General features: G+C 40.6%; 1 protein-coding gene across 4 annotated transcripts in view; it reads left to right on the forward strand.

The window, feature by feature from the left end:
• LOC107224645 (trace amine-associated receptor 9) overlaps nucleotides 1-24,994 on the forward strand; it is a 75,523-nt gene extending 50,529 nt beyond the window's left edge. For 2 of the 4 annotated variants that reach the window (XM_046743257.1, XM_046743258.1), the window contains 5 exons: nucleotides 3,835-3,989; nucleotides 5,295-5,442; nucleotides 18,763-19,017; nucleotides 19,296-19,395; nucleotides 21,386-23,961. In XM_046743257.1, the coding sequence (XP_046599213.1) occupies nucleotides 3,835-3,989; nucleotides 5,295-5,442; nucleotides 18,763-19,017; nucleotides 19,296-19,395; nucleotides 21,386-21,537 (810 nt within the window). In that variant the 3' untranslated portion in view covers nucleotides 21,538-23,961. Of the gene's footprint in view, nucleotides 1-3,834; nucleotides 3,990-5,294; nucleotides 5,443-18,762; nucleotides 19,018-19,295; nucleotides 19,396-21,385; nucleotides 23,962-24,811 lie in introns of those variants that run through there. The other 2 variants (XM_046743260.1, XM_046743259.1) reach the window with 2 other exon arrangements.
• Nucleotides 24,995-25,309: the final 315 nt, after the last annotated feature.

The raw sequence follows: 25,309 nt of genomic DNA on the forward strand, positions 1-25,309 counted from the left end.
TATATATATATATGTATAATATTTATGCATATGTAGAACTATAACAACAAGACTCGGGAATATCACTGTTTTCAATATACACGTACATATATGTATATGTACATACCTTCTACGAACAACTTATACGGAACCCGGACGGAAGTGGAAAGTTTTGGCTCGGCGTAAAGTTTCACTTTATCTTATCTAGGGGAATAACTTTGGTGAATTTATTGGAAACCTATCAAGCGAGTTTCAGCCATCTCTGCAGGCTCTGCTGCACGTGGAAATGCAAAACTATTGTATAGACGGCCTTAAGGAGAGGGGAAAATGGAAGCAAATGGACAGTGCGCAGATCAATACGAAATATATAAATCAGAAAAATGCAAATCAACCCTGGTTTTTTTTGGATCAAGTTTGTTTTTTTTTACCTTTTTTTTTTTTTTTTACTCTTAATTCATTGAAACGTGTCGGAGTCCGTAAATTATTCGGCTAATGTCAATATTAAATATTGTACCTCTTATGTTACATATTAAAGCGGAAAGTTTTCGCGAAAGGGAATTTGCAAAATCCCGCATCGTCGCCAAGTCGAATTCAAACCTGAGTCGGGGGATTTTGCGACAATGGGGCGGGTTTAATGACGTGTCAACCGAGATTATTCGAATAAAAAGCTGAACCGCAACCCGGACTATATTACGCTCGGTACATCTTTCTTCCCGAGGTTTTCCCGCCTCGCTTTCTCTTTCCCATCGCTTCGTGTTCCTTCAAACTCATCCGCAGACGTCGCTCCCGTTTAATTCTCGTACGAAAGGGTACTTTCTTAGGCTTAAAACGCTGATTTCGGTTTCTGTGTCTTTCAAGCATGCTTTGTCCCTCGTCTCCGAGATGAAAATCCTCTCGGGATGTATCTCGTCGAACACGAGTTTTCAAACAACAAGAAGAAAGAGGGACGAGATAGCGAGGAAAGGGTTGAGAAGTAGCCAAATTGCGAAACACGAGGTTTACAGGCAAAGTTTGAATATGTCTTTACACTTTCGGTTCTACCGTTGTTATATTTTCTCCGTACGTATCTACGTAAAATTTCTTTCAGCCAAATCCCACCGCTCCCGATTCAATCCCCGTAACACCGTTCGAATAATCAGCGACAACTGATGACTAATTTGCGCTCCGCTAATTACGCCAACTCTGCGAAACGCCTCTCGCGGTAATTTTCACGCTGCAGGCATTACTATGGCTGCTATTCTGGGAAAACGCGACGGGACATCAAAGCGAAATCTGTATAATATATTTCGATTCGTGGTGGAAGAGAGAAAGGGAGGGAAGAACGGACGGGGCGCTTAGATTAAATCTAACTTTTACCACACCCCGTATAGCTAGCCAACTCGGAAACATTCGAAAAGGGAAATACCCGACCCTTAATGAACCGGAATCTTGAAGGTCCAACTTCCAGCGGCCAAGGAAGGCTGCTTTTGCGGTAATTAATCGAGCCAATTAGGCGGTATTTGATCCTTTCGGATAGCTTTCGAACTCCAGCGTCAATAATTCACGGTGCTTCCTTGCTCCGCGAACGGACCATTTCAGGGAGACTTGAGCCTAATAATTATTTTAGTCGAAGAAATCAGTTGGATCAGATTTTTGTCAGGTCTATATACGACGATTCGACGATTTAAATTACAAAAGAGCCGTTTTTGTAACTATAAGCGCAACGAAAACACCTTCGGATTAATTCATCGCCCCCTTTCTTCCTAGCCATCTCTCTTTTTAGGGGCAAAAGATTCATCCTTAGAATCGTCTCACATTCAGCTCTAATTAATTTCTACCTCCTTCAGGTTCAAGGACAATATGTAAGACTTTTTGCGATATTTAATTCGCGGAGTTCGCGAAACCGTCTCTAGCCAAGAATGTGGTACACGTAGAACTACTTGGTCTTTGACTTGGCTAACTTCGCAAGTTCCAACCTCCAATTTCAGTAGCTCTGTATGCCTCTTAAGTTTTTGCTTAAACTTTTCACTCCTGCCATGCTTGGGAATCTTGCGAGATTTTGGCTTAACGAAGTGAACGTAACTTACGTTATAGTTGTAATATATAAATAACCTGCCTGCATTTCGTGCGATCGAATTTCTTACTCTACGAACTGAAGTCGGTACACATAGATGGATTGATATTGCGGCTGCATAACTAGGCACATAACTTGCGAATTATATTTTATATGTAACCAGGGATACTTCGGTCAGTATCTGTGCATCTGTGCCTGCGATATCGATGTGCGATAAATTTTATGCATGCACCTGGTTATGCGTCATGTGTACGTGTCTGTGTACGTCTGTGTAAAAATACATAGTTTGTGAAAATCGTTTCGATCCGTGGCTGTGCAATTCGGAGGATATTACAACCGGTAAAAGCTTATCTCGTTGCCCGCCCTTTTATCGAGTATTATTTCATGTCGCGGGTATAACGTCATATTTCTGTGATGGTGGTACATTTTTTTTTTTTTTTACTTTTTGGCCTGTAAACCAGTAATCGGAAACTTATATCGCCTTACGCTTCACACGTGTGATACTGTGTAATGTAGGTGATTTTTACCGGTTTAACATACTCTCGGGTAACTTATTAATTCATTTATTACACTGTACTCGGTTGACAGTTAGAGAATTGTGTGCTTTGCGAAAAGATTTAGTTGATCTGTAAGAGAAGTACATAAAAAAAGAAAGAAAGAAAGGATTGGAAAAAATAAATCTGAAGTGATTGAATTATAATTCTGGTATTGATCTTCGAAAATTAATTAATCGTGGGTAATTAAGACTCGTGTTGTATCTATACTCGGTATAGATTACGATGAATTAACGAAGTTAAGATATTGTTTAGTTAGGAGAAGTTTAGAAGTTACGGAAATATATTTTTCTCTTTACACTTTAATCGGATTTATTGTGGATAAAAAATTACACAATCTTCGGCGTTCCAAAGGATGCAAAATTATTTCACCGATACACCCGAATGAATTTCGAAACAATCCCTTGCGGATAAATGATAAATTTTTTCAAGCAGTTTAATCAGCATCTGTTTACACACGTCGTTAAATTTGAAAATTTGAGAAATTTATAACTAACTGAAGAAAATTTGCAAATTCGAACTAAAACGAGCAATTTTTATTAAACTCAACGCTAACGAGTGACACGCGTATCGAGAGGCAGTTGCTATCAAATTTTTCATACATCCAAATAATGTTCGACAGAAATTTGTTTATAGTTAACTAATCATATTTGGCTCAACTAAAATTTGACAATAATAACGAAAGACTTATTTCGCCGTTAACATTTATTTGCAGGTAAATCTTCCCGTCCTTCTTCCCTTTGTAACAAGAATTCGCATGTCGCAGATAATACGCTCCGCGTTTCGCATTCCGAAAGCTGCTCAGACGCCCTTCGACCCTCGGTTTTCCCTCTTTTTGCCGTTTTCCTCTACTCGCGTAGCCCGCGGCTCGGCGGCCGAAATGCGCTCGTAAAACGGCCGCGATAAAACCTGTTGGAACTTATGACAGTCATCCGTGAACCGGATAGAACGACACTCGGTGTATTATCACCCCGGCTATAATGGCACTTGTACCGTTTTCTATGTACACCCCCCGATTCGTCCACCCTCTTGTTTTTCCTCTTGCCCTCTAATTCCCCGTTTAGCCGTTTGACGTCTCTGCATACTTGTGAAAAGTGATAGAGAAAAACGAGAGAAGAGGATGCGGAAGTCGAAGGAGAAGAAAAATAGCAATATTTTTTTCAACTCCAATGCGGCCATAAATCTACAAATCCCTTTAACTTTGTAATAGTATCATATGTAAAGTTTCTTTTGTGTGTGTTGACGCAGTATTACATGCGGCAGGGTTGCGTTGCAGTGATGTCGACGACCTGGATAGCCAGCGTTGCGGTCTTCGGTGCCCTCGTTCTTCCCAGAGGAGGCTACTACTTCAACGGCTCCGGTCTTCTCGCCTGCGATCCATTTTTCGCCAGGGCATCCCTCAGGCAAGTTTCAAATCCATCCTGTTATCCCCTTGAATCACGCGTTGTTGTGCCGAGTCAATTCTCTGGTTTTTCGGCTCGCTGATTGCGAATACGAAATCAAATTTCAAAAATCCACCATGACGGATCCGGTACGGCGGACGAAAATTTCAAATTTTATCGAATCTCGTGATATAATTATTAGAATTAAAAAGCGCACTCGATCATCGCGTTGCGTCGCAGGATTACAAAAATTATTCATTTTTGTCAATGTCGTCTTTTTTTTCCACATTCACTCCGCAACGATCGATGTAGAAAATATGAAAAAGTTGCTTCTTTGGATTTTACTGACCGATAAAATAACGCTTATTAAATACTAATATTCGCGGAGCAAGCTATCGTAAAAACAAAAACTGTTAAAACTTGGCCTGCCCGTTTTTATACTAAAGTTGTCGAGTGAATTTCACTTTTTTTTCGTGCTCGATGTTTAAGGAAGATTGTTACGTACCTACGGATATAGCGTGGAAAAAAGATTCTTAAGAAAGTATTAATTATGTCGAACTTATTTGAGGATCGATGGAAAATTTATCCGAACGACATGCCGTAGGTATATAATCGGCTTGAAGAAAAAAAAAAAAAAATTTCGCAAAGACACGGTATATATAAATATTCTCATCCTTCGTCAGAAAAGTTTCTGGTCTAAAGTAATTACATGCGTACAATTTTGATTAGAGAAGGTATTTTTGTGGGTAAAGACCACATTTTCATTGTACTCGGTGAAAGGTTTTTGAACTAGAAGTGCTTTTTGGGGGGATCTACTCTTGAGAACTGGAGAAGAACGAGAATTTTTGAACGAACTGACGATTTCCGAGATGTTGGAAATGTTAGACCTGGTATATTTCGGCTTTCCGTGCATCGGTCGTATTGACATAGGGCTGGAATGAAAGCTTTTAAAATCTAGAAACGTAAAAAAAATTTCAAATGTCGAATTTTATCCCGAGAGGGGAGAAATATGTGACGATACTTTCGCCGGGGAAGATAGAAGGCTTCTCATCGCGATAAAATATAGTCCGTCAGCTCGCGTGCTTCAAATCTTTTTGTTTTTTTCAATCAACTTGGTGCGTTCGGTAACCGCCAATCTTGACGGTACATACTTGACGAGCTAACGTAAGTCATTGTCGTATGTATCGGATAAAAAATAAATTCCGACAAGTTGTAAGAGCAAAAAACGAGAGACCTTGTATCACAAGAATAAGAATTTGTAGAAAAATGGAGTAAATCCAAGGATGTAAGCCTCCAAGCACTGCGACTGAACTTTCGATATTACAGGATATTGGCCTGCTGTTGTTTCTACTTTCCGACGACGATGGTACTGATGTACTGTTACGGTTCGGCGTTTCACGTCAACAAGCTGCGACTGAAGAGGGTCGTATGCGTAAACGCACCGGAAGTCGTCGGCGGCGGTCACATCGAAAGGGTGAGTTTCAAGAGTGAAATTGACGGTAATACCTGACGGCGATAATCCGCAAAAGGATAACCGAAAGATTGGTAACGAAACGCGGAATAAGAAAACCGCCCGAGTAGGAAAAGAGAAATGGGTAATGGGTAATGGGGAAAAACGCGGCTCCGTGTCGGGAGCCTTTTAGTAGTAAAGTTCGAGGCGGACAGGGAGAGACGGGAAAACCGCGTCCCGAGGGCTCGAGGCGGGTCCTTTGGGAGGTCCTCGACTCTCGTTGAACGTAGAGAAATTCCCATGCGGCTCTTTAGCGCACCGCTCAACTTTCTTTATGAAATATCCCTTCGAAGGCGGCTGCATGCGCGCAAAAAGGTTGTGTATTTACCCACGATGAATACGGCACTACGTACCCTCACGCTATTTTCCTCCTCAACCTCTCTTTACTACTTGCGCACGATGAAAGAGCTGGATCGATGCATGAAATTTAATATCTGCACTCACGTACGTATACCATGTGTGTGAAACGATGATGCGCGAAAATCGTTCTTCGCTTCTTTGATCGTTTGTTTATATAATGAGAAACGGAGAACGTTTACTGACAAAGAAACGTCCGAGAATCTAACGATAAGTTTTCTGAACAAAATCAATTTACACAAAAAGAGAGTGGGAATAGAGAGAGAGAGAGAGAGAGAAGTAAAAGGTAGAATCTCATTCGAATAAATGATGATTGATCGTCGTTTCGTCGTAAACAAAAAATTAAAAAAATTCGTTCCGCTTAGTACCGATTTAAATTCAATTATTGATGAGAGATAAAATGTATCGTTGCGTGACGAATGATATCAAACTCCTCCCCCGTGTAACAAAGCGTGACGATTTCCTTGACCCATTCCCCCCTTTGAGTACGATGCTTAATTTATGGAAGCTCCCTAAACGCCCGCGTACAAACAAATTTCAACCTCGATTAGCAAACGATCAAAATTCTACGATGCCAGGACTATCACGGGCGTGTAAATCGCGTGCCTCTGTAATCGCTGTTATAATACCGATGCCGCTGAAACTGGAAATTACAAGCGACGAGTCTGTATACCACCTACCCGTATTATTGTAATACCATGCATGCATCATAGGAGGGCATGGAATTCACGCTCTGTGAAATTTGAACTCCGGCATCAAATATATTTTACGCTTCACAGGATCCTATAATTAAATGGGCAGGTTACCAACCGTTTCCGATATTTGTAACGATCGGGTGAAATCGATCAAGCCTTTTACTTCTTTGTTCATTCCTCGCGTCTGTTATTCTCCTTTCACTTCCCGCGACTCTTCGAAACATCGCGTCTCTCGATTTTCAACAATTTTTTACAAACCGAGAACAACGGCTGCGAGCTTCTGGGGTTAAGGATCTATATTCGAGTAGCGGTGAGGTTACGGATAAGGATACGAACGCGGGACGAGAAGCCTCTCGAGTTTTCGATCACGGGGGTAAAGCGATGGGAAAGGTACAAGGCATGTCCATCTTTCCTTTCCCGCATCCTCGTTCGCTGATTTCACAAGTCTTTTCCATAGAATATAAATAATAATTTGCTCTATCGACCAACTTGACGCGAGAATATCCCCATCTCTTTCAATTTTTTCCCCCTTTCTCTCCCGCTTTCGCTTTAAGAACATTATATATATACATGCATCTATTTACGGTCCGTAGGGTGAAAAGAAAGAGTAAGAAACAGCGCGAGCGGGAGCAACGAAAAAAAAAAAAAAAAAAAATGAAAGAGAGAAGAGTAAATAATATATAATACGCATCCATTTGAAAAAAATAATAAAGTCAAAAAAAGAAATAGAAAAAACGTAAAAGGGAAAGAGAATAAAAGGTTCGTACGCAATTGTTATACAAACATATATATATATTTTCAACCGTTGTATAATGTATATTACTCAGAGCCGATGAAAATTCGACACCACCTTCTTCTTCTCATCCTTACTTAGTCCTTTTTTCCTTTCGCCACGAAAGCCTCGGCGAGTAATTATTGTGGAAAAAAAAAAAAAAAAATGTTTGCAGTACAATAGTAAGAAAGTGACGCTGCTACTCTGCTTATTTTGTCTGAAAAATCTCTGTTTCATATTATAAGCACAACTTTTTCTCTATATCCGCGGTAATTTAATATCGTGGGCAAAAAAACTTTCTCCATCAAAAATACGTATAGTCAATTTCTTCGCGACTCGTCGTTTAATTGCTGTTGCATAAAAAAAAAAGAGTTGAAAAGAGAAAAACGACCTGCGAAACCTTGACGAAAAAGTTATACCTTTTCCTTATATTTTTATACACTTTACATCGAGCATCCGCGTATTTTCTGCTCGGTTCTATTTCTCTTTTCTTTACTTCAATTTTTTTTTGTTTTTCTTTTTGCTTCTCAACTCGAAGCATCCATACCACTTTACATGCCCCAGACGCAATTTTATACATGATACAACCCGCGATCCTTCCGAGCCGCATATTAAAGTTGTAAAACCATTATCGCATTCCCCAAATTACTTCCGACTGATAATTATAAACCCGAAATTTAGCTATTTTTAGGGGAATCAGTTTAAGCTCACGCCATGTTCGCTGTACATATCTGTAGTATAATACAGTTCAATCGTGCGCTCCATGAATCACACAAAAAGAAAAAAAAAAAAAGAATTCTTGGAATTTCTACATGTTATATAGGTATAATATACGTACCTATGATATGCCTGTACAATGTACCGCTGTAATGCATAGAACTAAGGCATTCGAGCAGCGTATGACTATAGATGATTCGAAATCGTCCTTAAATCATCCCGCCTCGGTTAATCCCGAGACACACAATTCACGCGAGCTTTAGGATTTTCGATTCCTTTTGTCTAGGCGCGATTCAAACTCTCTCGTTGTCGTGTATATAGGCCGAGGCGTACCTACGGCTCGTTAGGTCTTAGCGTGTTACAGGCTCGTATATTCGCAGGGGAACGATGCCGACGAAGGAGGAGCAGAAGAAGGATGAAAAATAGAAGTAAAGTTGAACGAAGAAGACGAAGGAGCCGCTGCTGGGTGGGCAGGAAATTGCTAAAGATGGAGCTTTCAGGCTTTTTCGCTTCTTCTCCTCGCCAGCTTTCGATTTTTCCCGCCTTATAGCGGATTTCTTTTTTACCTTCGTCTTGTTTCTTTTTCTCTCATTCTTTGTTTTTCTTGCCTCATACTTTATTCACTTTTTTCTTATACCCCGCGAACAATGAACCCGCACCCGGAAACCGGATACCTTGACCGATATCCCGGGCAAGATGAGTAACCGAAAAAAGTGCACCGGCGATTTTTCAGGGTCGTATGTGTGAAAAATTTCATCTCCCCAACGAAACCGCAACGCCGTAAAAAATTTGCTCCAAAACCGCTGCCGCATGCTTCCGGGGGAAATTTTTCCACAGTAAAATACCGCGGAAATTTTCTCCCTACTCCCGTTTCACGGCTCGAGGTAAACTTTCTCGATTCTTGTGCGCGCGTGACGTCATCGTCCTCCCTTTTTAAGTCCGCTGAAACTCGAGGGATGCGGTTGGGATTTTTTACGCGGCAATAGGGGGTCGAAAAGAGGGATGAATTATGTCTGGTTAATTTAGTGGGACACTCGGGGATCCGAAGTTTACGGGGAATCCCCGTATAAGCCATCGTCATCCGGTTTTACACCGCTGTTATAATGCCCCGCAGTCAGGATACGCGGTTCTCCGACTGCGATCTGGCGAATTTAACGTAGCCACGAGTATCTAAATCCTTACGTCTTTTGACGAGAACGAAGTGAACGAAGAGAATGATTCTCGCTCTCTCTTTGAACGTCCCTGAATGACGAAGGATTATGCAACGTGTAGCCGTGGTTGGAAGATCTTTAACGTTTGACTCTGAAGTTGAACTTTGGGCTGCGGAATGCGAAACTTGAGAGCGAAAGTTTCATTGGATATCGCGATGTCTCCTGTACTCAAAAGAGAGAGAGAGAGAGACGATCGGGAGCCGAGGCTGTGAATTGAATTTCAATCTGAAACCAACCCGCCATTCCGCGTTCCTTATAACCGAAATTGGCGTCCGTCGTTCCATTGAAACAAACGTTATTGCATCGGCATCGGGACGTGACGTATTTCGCCAATTGTATCCTGTTTGAAGTTACATCTTTCGCGGCATTTCACAGCGACCTAGTTCTAATTTTTCGAATCAATCGTCCGACTCGCGGAGCGTAATGTCCGTGCGAAAAAAGGGGTGGAAAAGCTTCGGGAAAAAGGTCGCGCGTACTCTGATGTTGGAAATCCGAATTACAGGTGTAACGCAAAGTGTGTTCACCGAATTCTCGGGAGTAGAGGAGGATATCGTGTAATCTAAGGAAAAGTGAAGAGCGCCGGCAGCTTCCCTCGTTTAATTAAAAACCGTTGGAGGGTGCAGGCGTTAAAAAGTTTTGAGAGATCGGTAGGTATGCGTAGCCGCGTCAAGGAGCGGGAATGATATATTGGTAATAAGGTGAAAGTTTTCATCCTAAAATCGCGAGAAATATTTGCGAAATTTTAATCACGAAAGCTCGTCTCGCGTTCGCTGCATAATTTCCGCTCGATCTTCCGTTCTTGAAAACAATCAGACGTTGTTTCCACTCTCGTATATCTCGGATCAATTCGCGGTTGAACAAACGGCGGAGAAGGCAAATACATAAGAGCTTATACCCTGCCTGCCTTCGAATTCGCTTCCGCTGATCTTGCGAGGAGAGGGAGAAGAATCGATTGTGAAATTTGGCGATGCGCGGAGAGACGATCGGTTCGCGAGGCTTGACAAAGGGAAATGAAAACAAAAGAGAAAAGGAAACAAAGAAGCAATACCTAAAACCGGACCTCCGACCGCCATCTTGGTCCTTCTCTTCTCGATCCCCGCTTCGCTTTATCCTTCTTTTCTCATTCGATCGCGCCTTATTTTCACGGACTCTTTCGACTTCCTCTTTTCACGTAACGAGCATCGAATCCTCTCCCTCTTTCTTCCCTCGGGAATTGGCTGCCGTGCAGTCGTTGTCGTTGTCTCGTTTGATCAGCGGTGAAAAATAAATTGGTCCGCTGCTGCAGCTGGTTGATTTTCGAATTCTGACTCGACGATGGAATCCCGGAATTCCGTTGCCAAAGTTGTCGAGTATCGATTTCGCGTTAGTTTTCTATGAATTTTCATCTAAACAATTCTTTTTTCCCCCCTCTATATTCATTCTCACCGTTCGCTAGGGTTTTATATTCTCTGAACGTAACCGGAAATCGCGTACACGCGTATCTGTGTTGTCCGATATCCGGTGCAAAAAATTTAAACAAAGAAACGGCACGGGAGTGGAAAAAATGTTTTGGCACACTCCTGATCAATTCTCTTCCTCCGCTCCCTTCGCTTTATGACTACGCGTGTGTTAATAATTTCACCTCGACCGATAAAACAGATTCGATAATTTATTACTCTCTCCCGCGTCAATTGAGTAACGCTTCTTCGTCGCATGCCCCAAATCAATGATTCGATCCGTTATTTTTGTGTCGTAAAGTTCACGGATTTTGCTTGTTCACGCGTGGTTACCTTGTTTTTTTTTTAATTTATAACCGTGTACAGCCATCCGTGAAAATGGTTTGCTCACATGGAAAAAAATACATCTCTTTTTCAGATTAACCACTGTTAATTTTTTTTCGAAAACCGTAAATCCGACTTTTTCCAGTCCTCACTTATCACTTAATACACTTCGAAAGCTGACTACTCACAGGCACCGGATAATTTCTTTACAAATACGGTTGATCGCTGCGCCAATTGTCTCGGACAATTACAGAGAGTGGTCTTGATCCGCGATTGGATTTCGCGTAGTGGTTGAAATTCGGCTAAATAGCCCCAAGTCCCGAATACATTTCGCAGGTACCTACCAAATCGTAGAGAATCGTCGACCGCAGACCAGGGTTTTCGTTATACGTAGTTATAGAATATACATAACTACACATACACGCGAGGCGTGCCTGCAGCTTTCCTAGAGTAACTGCGTTTAATCCAGATTTGCATATTCTAAATTAAATAATTACCATATTTTCCCGATTAGTTTAATATTTATAGCGCGAATATTAACGCGCGTAGGTACGATATGTGTAGAGCGTACGTTGTACGTTTAATCCTATGTGATCGTAATTACAGAGGATCGGAAAGGAACCCACTATATTACATTACAAGGTAGTATAAAGGACTCGCGAAATAACGCCGCGGGCTCATTACTCTAATTTACAATGTCAACGTTAATTTTAATTTCAATTTTTCGCGACCGAATCACCTCTGTGCACGCGAACGCGTGAATCCAAAGACGAGAGCTACGGGATTAGGAGCTCGATAATTAGCCTTTGGTCCTCTAGTCGGGCTGAAAAGGATTTTCAAAGGAATTTTATCAGCATGAAGTAAAAGAAGGAGAAGAAGAAGAAAAAAAGAAAAGTAAACGATCCATCATAATTCGATTTCCGAAGGCGTCGGCGTCGCTCCCTTGAAAGGGCAACTAAACCGTCGCCTCATGAGCGTACATCTGATTACGGAAAATACGATTCGAATGAAAGGTCGTCTCCCGAACGGCGGTCTGCTTTTATATTCGAACATTTTCCACAGGGTGGAGAAAAATTTTTAATTGATTTAAATAAAGTATTTCCTCGCTCGCGCCAATCGGTAGAATATTTCACAAAGTTAACGTACTCGAGTGAAATCTTTTCATCGTCAAAAAAAATAACGAGGCTACGATTACAAGCTAATCGCTCACATACCGTTGATTTCCTCTATCCGCCGGTAATTATAGGGTCGAAACCGCGGTGAAATAATGAAATAAAGAAAATATATTTCCAAGTATGATTCCCGAATCTGGGTCAATTGATGTGCACGAATGTCCCATCCGAAGAACCGCTCGAGTATGGCTCCTCGCACAAGCTCAGATGCCTGACAGAGAGAGCGAGAGAGAGAGAGAGAGAGAGAGAGAGAGAGAGAGAGAGAGAGAGAGAGAGAGAGGGAGGGAGGAACGGAGGGCGAATAGCGACTGGGTTGGGTGGTAATTAACCCACAGAACGGGGAGAGAAAGGGAGGCCGAGGGACGGGGGCGATATTTCAAGGCTGGAGCCGGGAGGATTTGAACGGAAGCTGCACAGGTACGTCCGCCGTTTCCCGATTCAAAGGGAAATTTCAAATCGTTCAACAATGCGGGGATGATCGTTCGATTGGCGGTAATAACGGGGCCGCAGGACTGAAGCTAGCTGACTAATGAATCGCTGATCAATTCATTATATTGCGTACCGTGGCTATACACGTTCGGTATGATGTGTAAAAGCTTGAAGAGAACCGAATTTCCAACAGAGACGGGGGTGATTAATCGATACCTAATGACGCGGATCGGTTCGCCTTGTGCTGTAGTGATCTCTTCGCGATTGTCGTTCAAAGAGTTTGACAAAGGTGTTCTCGTCATCGGAGGTCTCTGGTTCTTATCGTAGTCGTTGGGTTAATTCGATGTCGTCGATTAAGGATCAATTATTAATTATCTTGTGTATTGAAAATTGGCGAAAGTGAGGTAATCGTTTGAAAATCTATAGCGATGTTGTTACATTTACGCTAATTTATAGAGTTGACGTGAGGAAAACCAAAATTTTTACTGTAAATATATAACACGCCCAATGAATTTCAGTAAAATCTGTACGAATGATGAGAAATTTTTTTTCTCCCAGTCATGTTTCTAATAACATAACACATCGATCCTTAACGCAGGATAGGAATGTGAATAATTTTTACGTATCAACCTTTTTCTCTCTGATAATTCTTCGAATCCTTTAGCTAAATTTTCACGCTAGTGGGAGTTCGGATATTATATCTTATAAAAATCCACCGCCTTACAGAACGAGATCGATCTATAAACATTTATTTATCAATACGAAAATTTTTTACATACAGTTGTAATTTTATTTCGTGGGTGATAAAAGTGTACCAATTTAAAAAAAAAAAAAAAGTTTAAAGTAATGTAAGCCATAGATTCAAATAATGCTCGCATTTCAAAAAATGTATCGTCACGTACAATGAATAGAACACAAGTGCATTTTATACCCATATGAAAAAAAAAAAGAAAAAGAAAAAATGCGTATCGAGAAATTCCTTTGGCTATTATTTACCTCGAGTGAAAATATCGCATCGGATATATTTCGCACATTGTCACGGGGTTGGATGTTTCGCTCGAATTGTTACACGCAAGAGTGTGGGTAAAAGGTAAATAATAATCGCGCGATAGAAAAACCGGACAATGGTGTCCCACCCTCGAAACTCGAGGTTCAAATGTATACCCGCCTATACGCACAACGTATACCTGCAAACGGTTACGTATTATTCTTCAAGTTATTGGATACCGGGAGGGATTCGTGGGGCTGTTCAGAGATAAGGAATCGGGGGCGGGAAAAATCGAGAGGGCAAAGAGGGAGGGGGGTGTGGACGGTGATCGACGTGGCAACAGTATTGACACATATTCCACGTAGCAACTGTGGTTCTATCTCTCTCTCCTAACACCCAACCTGCAGGTGGTAAGGCTCGGAGCGTCGAGAATAAATGAGGGAAAAAAACCCGAGGACGTCCCTTGAACGTGAGCGTGATCACCTCTAATTTTACAGATGTAGGTAGTCCTCGTTTCTCCGCATTTTTTCCTCCTTGGAATTTTTCTTTTTTTTTCACTCTTTCCCTCTCTCTCTCTCTGCTTGTCTTCTCCTCTCCTTCTTCTTCTTCTTCTTGTTTTCTTCCGCCTTGTTTCGTCCCGTTTGTTTCGCATCGTGACAAATTACATCCCCTTTCCTAAAGCCGCGGCGAATATCGTCGCCAAGAAATTTGGAAAAAGACGAATGAATATTGGCAACGGTTTCCCTCGCTTCTCTCTGACATCAACTAATTCCGATACAATGGAATCGATAAAACCGTGACACATGCGTGTGTTTCTTATCTGTTTTCAACGACTTTGTATACCGATTCGGGGTGATAAAATAGCCGACGAAAATTGCTGGTGTTTCGAAAGACGAGGATACATGGCGTGTTTTTCGTTTGGTTAGAATCTGCCGGATCAACGATATGATAATACTTGCTATATTTTATTCATCTTGATGACGGCCGAAGCATTATCTAAAGAAACGAGAATAAAACGAACGGTCTCAACGTTTCAATCACTGCTGTGCTCTCCGTCGTATTTTTCAGCAGCATTAACCGCGATCTAATCTCTCAATTTGATAAAGGAATCGTACAAATAACGAGCGAAAAAGTGGGAAACGCGTAAGATGGAAAAGCAACAATTTCTGCTGTCGGTAAAAAAAAGAAAGTGTTGACTTGTATACCTGTGATAAAATTTTATCGTATTTCTAACCGGGTAGTGCAGAATCGACACTTTATATACCCTCGCTGCAAGCTTCATGCCACTGCACCGGAAGTCTCGGGCGTTGGAAAATGCCTCGGGGGACAGTAAAAGGTTACGCTGCATAGGCCATCGAGTCTTTTTACTCCTTAACCCATTTCTCCCCATCGGCCTCGTCCCAATCCTCATCCTCAACCTTCCACCTCCTCGGTACCGATAATTCTGCCAAGAGTCGTTCGCACGGAATTTTCATCTCGGTTTTTTTGACGCCTCAAAGAGCACGCATTAACCCGGATTCCGGCCGTCGAGATAATACGCAGATATCCAGTTTTTGGCTCCCTGGCCAAGACACAACGCCGGTCCTGCAATGGCCGTACTTACATTTGCAATTCGTTTATTGTATTGCCCAGCCGAGTCCAATCGCGAGGATAATTCATTTCTTCTAGGCATGGTTGAGCGAGATGTGTGTCGGAGGAAGGGAATAAGTGCGCAAAAAATGCGAGTAATATGTGTGCCGAAGGATGGATGTGTTCTTGGAAAATGAATTATTTCGTCTTGGATAACCTTTCTAGCTCTATCGCGAGTGCAATTATCCTCTTTCTCTCTCTTTCTCTCTCTCTCTCTTTTTCTCTCCACGGAGTTTAATAAGGAAATTTAACGACGTCGTTGAGACTTCGCCGGGAGGAGTCGAGACCCGTCATTCTAGGGATATAAGGTTGGTCCTGATTCCGGGAATCATGTGGGTGACAACGAATCGGATGATGAAAGCAGCAGCAACAGCAACAACAAGAAGAGAACAAGCCGAGGGTAACGGAGAAGAAGATAATAACAAACATCATTCCGTGAGAAACGGAAAATTTAATGAAAGGCCTAACAGGTCGTTTCAAATTTCCCGCCCTCTCGCTCTCGCTCGTCTCACTGGGAATCTTGGGAATGTTATGCAGGGTGGCCAACACAAGCAGGTTGCGGAAAGTGCGCGGGATGAATAAATACATACCTATACACACACACACATATATATGTATAGATATCACGTATATATGACATAAACGTCCGTGTTTAAATATATTTTACGAGCGAAGATAGGCGTGAGCCCGGCACGTCGAATCCCTGAGCGATAAAATGCTCAACGTGAATTCGAATGGTTGTTTTAATTTTAATTTTTACCGCTGTACTTAACTCTTCGACTCCGGGTTACAGCGTCTTTATACCTATTCTGTCGTTACTGGTTTATAATTCAAACGTTCATCGCGTACCGAAGGTTTCAAACCTGTATTTCTCGTCGACATTTAGTTTTCATAAGACCCCAGCTATACCGAGAATTAATCAAGTGAAACGGAACAACGCGGTATAAGAATGTAATTTAATATTACTGCCGCAGTTTTTATGTCGTTTAAATTTCGCGCGCAATTTATTTCTGACGTACGTCATGAGCGAAACGCTGGGTTTTCCGAACACCGCGGCGGGAGGTTGAAAAGTGACGAATAATCGTGGTCAGTTTAAAATTTAAAAAAAAATAGTCTTCAAAATTCGTTCAAATTCTATTTCTGATGAGTTTTCGTTTATTTTTTATCCTACGACTTCGTTGTTTTTCATTATTTTCGTCGAGGTCAGCATATCCGCGACATATAACACATATAAGCTTCCGGCGAATGGTTGGAGAACTCTGCATAAACTTTTCCGCGAATATAAAGGCGAGCATGGGTAGCGTAACGACGTCGAAATACAAAATATAAAATTCGCTTCACGATATGCAGGATTGCGGATTGACTATACGCGTATAACGCGGCGGGAGTTTCGCTCGTATTGGGGAAGTTCAGACGATAAATCCCGCACATGCTAATGTTGGTAGAGCAGTTTGTCTTCGATGCTGCCCTTCCGCCACAAGCCCCTATGCTAATCGCCCATTTTCATATTTGAATTCGTGATATAAACGTTTTCCTGCGTGCGCAGAACCGAGCTTGTTCATTTTTTCGCAACCCCCAATTCAAGTCCGCCCTTACAAAGTGTAAATCCGAGAAAGATGGCGGCGAAGACAACCGCAGCATCAGCTGACCCGTATTCGGTGTTAAATTATGCGAATAATATATACCTGGGTAAATCCGATAAGTTAAAAGTCTGTTATTTCGTTGTACAACTCGGTTATGAATGAGTAGAAAAAAAAATGGGCAATGGAATCACGGTTTCACTCTCAAATTATACGACTGGTGATCGTGTATGTACGTACCCTCAAGACCCAAGACCCCTTATCGAATTCTTGAACACCAACGACCGTGAATCCCGAGTTCAGAACAGCGGAGGCGCTGTTTAAATTCCTGCAATACCCCGTTAACGGTGGGTAAATTCGGTAAAGGGCGTAAGAACAGACCCTTGATTAAACCATCCTGGAATTAAGCCGAGGGTGCGACAACCCTCGCACGAAGAAACAAGCTCTCTCCCGAACCGGAACATACATACCTATACCTAAATATAAAGCTAAAGTCGAGCAAAAGTCTCCTGACGCCTTCCCCCGGAGAATTTCAAAAAGTGGGGGGGGGGGGGTTACACTCGTACTACATTAACCCCAAACCAAACGGGGTGGTCTCCCACACTTACTTACCCCCGATGTTGTTGCGCATCGCGGTTTAAATGTGATAAAACACTGCTGCTTGGTGGATAAAAGAGGTAGAGGGAAAGGGGTGGGGGATAGAAAATTTTCACCAAATGGGTATAATGTATATTCCCATTGGCATTATCTTGTAATCGCCTTTACGCCCACCTCTTATTCCCACGAGTTTTCCTTATCAACGGGAACTTTCGCCAACCAATATCACGACCCTCATCCTCGTCACAAGCCGCAAATCCTCCCTCCGAGCTCTCGGCCTCATACAAATACAGGTATACGAGGTTCTATTTTGGGGTTGAATTATACCTGTAACATTCGACACGTGCAGATCACCGGTCGCATCTTTGGTTACAACACCCCGCGGGGTGGATGACAAGAAAAAAAAAAAAAAAAAGAAAGAAAGAAGCAAAAAAAACGAGAATTTAACACAGCCGTATTTTCGCCTTATCGTCCGAGCAGTGCCACCTTTGACGGTTATATAGGTACACACACACACACACATATATATATATACACGTTTTTCTATACCTTATACGAGGTACTTTCTCCTCGGTGGAAAAGCCGCGTTTAATCTGGTAACGACTACTATACGACAGGGTGGGAAAATCTCTTCGAAAAGAGAGGTAGATGACGGAGAGATTTCGGCGAGTCGGGGAGAAGAACTTGGTCCAGGCCATTAATCCTTATAGCGTTGCACGAGAGCTAGTTCTCGCCTTCGAGAGGAGAACAGTTGCGTAATCCTACTTCCCGAGCTTTTTGACGCCGTGCCGACGAGATTACCCGGCACTCTTCCCCCATTTGTTTCCCTCTCTTTATTTCTCATTCGCTTATTCTCACCGTGAAAGCTACGAGTCTCGTTTGCTCCGACGTAATTACCACCTGCAGTTGGATATCAGTTTCTGTTTATTCTCGGAACGTGAAAATCCCATTTAGAGTTTACGAAAACTGAGTTTCCTGGAGCTTTGAAAAGATCGAGGGTGAGGGGGATCATCAGCGATAACGGGAGGAGAAAAATGAACTTTTCATGTACCTACGGTCTACGTGCCCGATATTAAACTGTCGTCTTAGGGTGACTTTTCAACTCTGTGTCGTGATGAAAACGCTAAAGCTCCCAAGTTTCCTTGCCCCCGGAATTGCTTCCGGTACAACAATCGGCGTATTGTGACCGGGTTCGATTTGACGAAAGAAATAACGACAACTCGACTCCGGGATCGAGGGGTTTTTTTTTTTCACCCTCACTTAATGTCGAATCTGCACGTTGGTCTGCTTAATTACCGTACGACGATCGAATGGAAGCGGTATGAGATCCATGCGAGTAATTCCTTTTCGAATGATTTCTGATTTCTCTGCTCGCAGCTGGTAGCTCACGAAAGACGATTGTCCACCTCGGCTTCCCGGACAATGGCCGCGATGAGTTTGGGTTTCATTGTGATGGTTACTCCGTGGACAATTCAGGAAGTGGTAGCGGCTTGTACAGGAAGCAAACCGCCCCCCTTCCTAGATTTCCTAGCCACATGGCTCGCCCTTTCCAACAGCTTCTGGAACCCCTTTCTCTACTGGCTGTTGAACAATCACTTCCGACGCATCTCCAAGGAGCTTCTATACACTAAGGTAATATTTTCTCACCATTGCCCGCTCTTGTCTTTCCCCTAACTTAAAGAAGACGATTATATATCTAAGATTCGTTACAACTTTTAATACTTTTTTCGGCCGAATTTAGAGCTAGGATGATAGTGACTTTTTATTCTGACTGAGATCAGAGCTTTCGAAAATCGTTTTCTTATAGTTCGGAAAAATTTTACCTCCTTGCTGTGTCGTCTGTCAAATACGAAGAACGATATTTTTTTTAATTTATCTAATTTGTTTTTCATTGCTTTGCATTTCTACAGATCTTATGCAGACCAAAGCCCCTCGGTCCGAAGCAACACTGTTGTGCAACAAGTACAGGGGGACTGGACATCTGTAGTATCGGTGGCTTAGATCTGTCTGGTAAGAGGAATAAATTTCTCTAAACAAAAAATAAATCGCTCTATTTTTTTTTTTTTTTTTACGGTTTTCCTTTTTTCCGTTTTTTTTTCACGTACGTACGATCGACCGAGGCGAAAAGTTGGTTTCGTTGTATATACTCGTGCCTTAAAAGTTGAAGGGAGGGTTGCAGGAAGCGTGATGAAAGTTTTCTTTCTGTATTCTACTTTTATCAACGGTGCCATCAAGATAACAAAAATCAATAAATAAACAGTAATAACAGTAAATAAAAAAAATACGAAGGGGAGAAGTTTTATTCCAGTACTTTATATTATACTTATATACGTATACATAAACACCTACCGACTTCTATAAATAGTTGTTGAGATTATAGTTGAATCTTGATCAGCTGTAGCCGTTTATATAGATTCATTCTATTACACGATGTAATTACGTTAATTAGATGAACCCGATAATTGCACACTGACTTTAAATCCTTCTGAAGGCTGGACGGTGAACTGCCGTCTCATTTGTAAAGTAAAGTTTCCTGGAATGACGATAATTTTTCTCAACCCTTCTTGACTTCCCCTTCTTCTCATTCGTAATTAAAACGACCACGCAATCACGCTTGCGAGTCTTGAACGTTAAAATCGACGTCGATTATTTCACGGATTCGGTATGTAATATAAAATTTACCTTTTTTCAGCAACAGCTGATTATTAAATATATAATTATATATACCTGTATACGTTGTATATGTGTGTGATCATTGGCCATTCGTAGTAAGAATTTATGACCTGCGGTATTGAGGTATACATTTATACATATATATATATATATATAAGTGTGCCATGCATTCGCTGTATGTATATTATACTGGCAATTCCAGTCACATGCACCGCGGTCCATTAAGTTCACCGTACAGTAAAATAGCAATTAATTAATGCTGCCGCACCGCGATGTCGATGCAAAAACCGATATTAAAAACCAGTTTACCGAGTCGTTCGTATTTCTATAGCATTGTTCGACGCGATAACCGAGTGGCGTTGTGTATGATACTCTAGTTTTATTTTCATTTACAATGCTAATATACAGTCCGTCTCTCGATCGTTGGATTTATTTTCATACGGTCGTTCATTTTATCGACATTAACTTGCGAACTCAAAAAAAATTGATTCATTAACAGGTACTTTGGAAGGTACAAAGGTTTTTGATAAAAGCGGATCCAATATCGCGGTTAGAAATTAAGAAAGCCTAAATAATTATTAAACTTGACGATCACATGTCTTTCACATTTTGCACAGTTATCGTGAAATCAGAAACGAAGCGTCGTTATATCTCCCAGTGCATCGATTTTGAAAACATCTTCAAGTCGGTCAAAATTAACTAAAACAATTCACTTTGTATGGAATCGATCACAGCTTCCTTTCTACCTCCGACAATCAATCGTGCAGATTTTGGAGTGATTTATTTGATTTCAAGTCCCCTTGAAGCTTTGTAATTAATGAAAATCACGAAATTCATAGATGTAAAAAAATGTGGACACCTTTATCGCGGAAATTACTGATTCTTGGGACTTGTGTCTATGAGAATATGTAAACTGAGAAAAATTTCATTTGTTACGGTAACTAAAAAAATTCGGTAAAACAGGCATCGTTAAAAAAACTGTTTGAATATCGTTGGAATTACGAAAAACGAGATACGCCTAACCATTTTGCGCTATCGTCGATCCTCTTTTGGTAATTGCAAAGCAAAATCAGTTTGTTCGGTTTACTCTACTTTTTTAGTTAAACCAAAACTTTGAAATCAATTTGTCGTTGCACAAGCATTAAATTTTCCACCTAGAACCATATTTTTCGATTGTTGTAAAAAATGAAAATAGTCAAGGACCGAGCGGTAACCGTAACTAAAAATTTCTCCCACAATCAGCGTAGGTATAACATAATGAAAATCCAGTTTTCTGGGTCCTTTAGATTTCTCGAGTTCGGTTGTCGAGGTAAATATCTGCTTTCAGGCATGGAACGATGCTCGATGGAGAGGTGTTCAATGGGGCGATGTTCCTCCCTCTCTTTGGCGACGACGCCGCCGCCTCTTCCTTGGGAAACGGGACCTTCTTGCGTCGGCGTCGGCGTCGGCGTCGCTGGTGGAAGAGAAAGCCCGACGTGAGTGCGGAGTGTCGCCACGCAGACGGAGGACGAGCCATCCTCCCCTGATCACTGCAGTTAGTACTGCGTGGCGGCGCGACTTATCGATAATTACTGCACTCGCCATCCTCATCCTCATTCTCATCCTCATCCTCATCCTCATCCTCATCCTCATCCTCATCCTCATCCTCATCCTCATCCTCGTCCTCATCCTCATCCTCATCCTCATCCTCATCCTCATCCTCACCTTCGTCTTCGCCGCTGCCGGATCGAAAGTTTACCCGACTTGCTGACGCGGATTAGTAATCAAAATTCAGTTTTGCCGGAGGTTTGAAGAAGAAAAATTCTTCAAATTTAGTAGGGAAAATATAACTGTAATATAGGCATGAAATTCAAGAATCAACAGCTCACCGACTTCATTCATTCGATAATATCATGCCAAATTTTCTACCCATTTACTTTCTTTTTTTTTTTTTTTGCTATATTCTCAGCAAATTTCGAAGAAACGTTTGTTTATTTAGTTATTTGCTTTTGTGAAAGCCTGAATATGATTATACATTTGTGTCATATTTGCCGAACAAAAAAAAATGATGCGTGAAAATTAGCACTAGCTACATATATAAATCGCGTTTTATATAAATATATTATATGTAATACTACGATAAACAATATTATATAAAATAGTAACGGTTGCCAATTTCGAAGCGATAATAAATTATTGAATATATTCGATATGACGTATACATTATGTAAATAATAATATATAACGGAACATATAAAAGTACGTATTATGTAAAAAATCAATCAAAGTATGTATATGTAAAAACTCTAGTTGTATACGTTCACTCGTACATACATATACTGGAAATTCAATTTCGAAAGTTTTCAATTACGATTATTATTTACAATTTGAATTATCGTACCTATAAATATTGGTTCAGAATCTCACGGTGTGTGAGAAAAAGTTAACGCTGGGTCGAATTGTGTTTCGAGGCGGGAAAACAAGGGAGAATGAAAACAAATTGATAATTAGATAATGGACCAAATGGACTGCGTGATTATTTGTAATCTCATAGTCGCGTTATAAATTTTATTTTCGTTTCTCATTATATAATTATACGTGTAATATATACCTCTGATCTCGCATGGCGTAGGAAATTACTAAGATAATGTGTTTCTATTATTGAAATACTTGTATCGTTCCTCAAGACACAAGAGAGAGAGAGAGAGAGAGAGAGAGAGAGAGAGAGAGGGAGGGAAAAAAATGTGTTCATTAAACGTATTTTAATTTAATATTCAAAGTGTCTTGAACAGTTTTAGACTTTTTGCCAGAATTAAAATGATCAAGAACTGCCACGTACTTTCAGAAATTACGTTACTTACGAATTATCCCTCTTCTCAGCACATTTCCGCATAATCACTTATCGCACTTACTTTTGTTCGTCGGTCGTAAATTATTACATTACTGATGAATTAATGAATCAATTTCACCAAGGCACTTGTGAAATCGGATAATGATTCAGAATTGTATTAAAATTGCGTATAACTTTACGGCTCGGTTGAAAATGATTAGATATAAGTGTATAAAATATAATGTATAATTAAAATCGTTATCGGGAGTTGATTATCGCTGCAGAGAATTAAAACCATATTAAATTGAGCTGTGAAATGTGTACGTGGAGAAAATGAGACGGTGTATTACGGTGTCTGCAGATGCGGAAATAAATTTATAATCCTCGGATATTCATTCTTCGTTGTTATATATCATGTGCATATAAATACATCTATTTTACTTTTTTCGTATTACTTATCTAGGTAAAAAAAATAAATAAAAATCAACGTAATCGCGAGTAAATTGTAGCGAGCGAAAGAACGAGATAAATGAATAAATGTGAGAGAATAAAAAATAATTATACAACATAATGATAAAATAACGGTTGTAGATATAAATTTGAAACTTTTGTTACAAATTCGTACGTAGGTTCATATTGTCTTTATATTCGAAATATTGTTACGTGTACGATGTTGCGCGTGTGCTGCAAGAGAAACCTGAAATTTTCTAACCGATATAGGTAATGCAAAAAACTTTGCCGGCGATTACATGAAAAAAAAAAATAAGAAGAACAATTAAATTGTAATTAAACGCACAAGCATAGATCGGCGGATAATTTTTAGATAGCAATTAATCCAATATAATTATAATCTACATAATTCAACGTGTAATAATGTAAAACTTTCTCGTACACGCATAATATAATACGAATCAATTACCTTGTATACAAGATTCATCCCAAAGACTCAAGCAATATCGAGGCGAATTGACGTACAATCGATATAAATACAATTTTACGAGACGATCGAGATTATTTTCCGTCTCTCAATTTTTATTAAAAAAAAAAAAAAAGAAACGCACAACAAACCATCGCATGTTATTGCAATAACATCTGATGATTGTTTTAGTGCAGTTTCATTTTCCGTAGATTCTGTGTCTTGCAAAAGATTTAATTGAAATGAAAACATGCATACGCCTCAACGCATTTCTCAATAAGGTTAGTGATCAACGATTACCGATTGAAAACGCTAACGACAGATTACAATGCGGGTAATGCCATCATACAGATCGTCAAATATCCGAATCGAAGAAATTAATTATACACATACATCCGATATCGTGTTTATGTATCCTGTAAAACTGTTGTTCTGTATAAAGAATATAAAGAAACATAAATAATAAGATAAGACTGCACGCGTGCAGCGACGTGTTTTGACGTTAATGAACGTTTAATGAAATAATCAATTAATTAATATACATATGTATATCCACACTATGCGAAAAAGAAGCACTGTTATATCAGCATAATTTCAAACAATAATATATACGAGATTTTTAGAATAAATGTTCCGCTTTCATTTCTTTCCCGGTTTTTTTTTTCTTGTCGTTTATTGTTGCAAATATTCAGAATAAAGCTAATCGCGCGGGAAAATTTATCAGAATAAAAAAAAAAAATCCAACGTACCGTACAAGGTACGTATGCATGTGTATACCAGCGCGAATTTATTTTTTTTTGTGAAAAGTAATAAATGAAGTACTTTTCTTCTCGCGCACAGTGAGAAATCCGTAAATTGGTCTCAGTGCTCGCGTAACAAGACTGAAACTCGGTTTTTACCAATCGAAAAATAGAGACTCGGAGAGCGATAATGAAAAAAGAAAAATAGACGAGGAGGAAAAAAAAAACTCCATAACCGAGATATCGACGCCGGTGAAGAAATATTGGTTCAACTTGTTTATTTTTCAGGATGAAATACTAGAGGGACGGTGTACAGCTTCGAAGAAAACGACGCCATTATCCATGATAACCCTGGATATGAAAGTGCAAACGTATAATATTCGGTATTAAATCCGCAAACAATATTTATCGCGTACGATGTACATTTCGACGAATCGTCAAGCTTGCAGGAAAAAAAACGCAGGAAACTTTCTGAGTGAAAAATTCGAGTGTTGGAAGAAAATTGTAACACGACCGAATGATTACGCTGATGAGCGACAAGATTTTTTATTTATTTCTTTTTATTTATACATATTTCCTTTCTTGCTGTTGTTCTTTTCCCGGCACAACTTTTCCCGCGATACAATCTTTTGGGCAAACCAGTCGGCGTCTGCTTGTCGCCCATATTTTCGCGGACGAGCGAACAAACGCCGAGGCCAGAGGCGTCGTCACCGGGTAAAGAATGCCTTCCGTCCATTTTCCACCAGCATCCGGCCTCTCTAATCTCCACCCCTTCGAGTCTGCAGA

This window comes from Neodiprion lecontei, chromosome 6 (genome assembly GCF_021901455.1).
Source record: "Neodiprion lecontei isolate iyNeoLeco1 chromosome 6, iyNeoLeco1.1, whole genome shotgun sequence".
Taxonomy (NCBI): domain Eukaryota; kingdom Metazoa; phylum Arthropoda; class Insecta; order Hymenoptera; family Diprionidae; genus Neodiprion; species Neodiprion lecontei.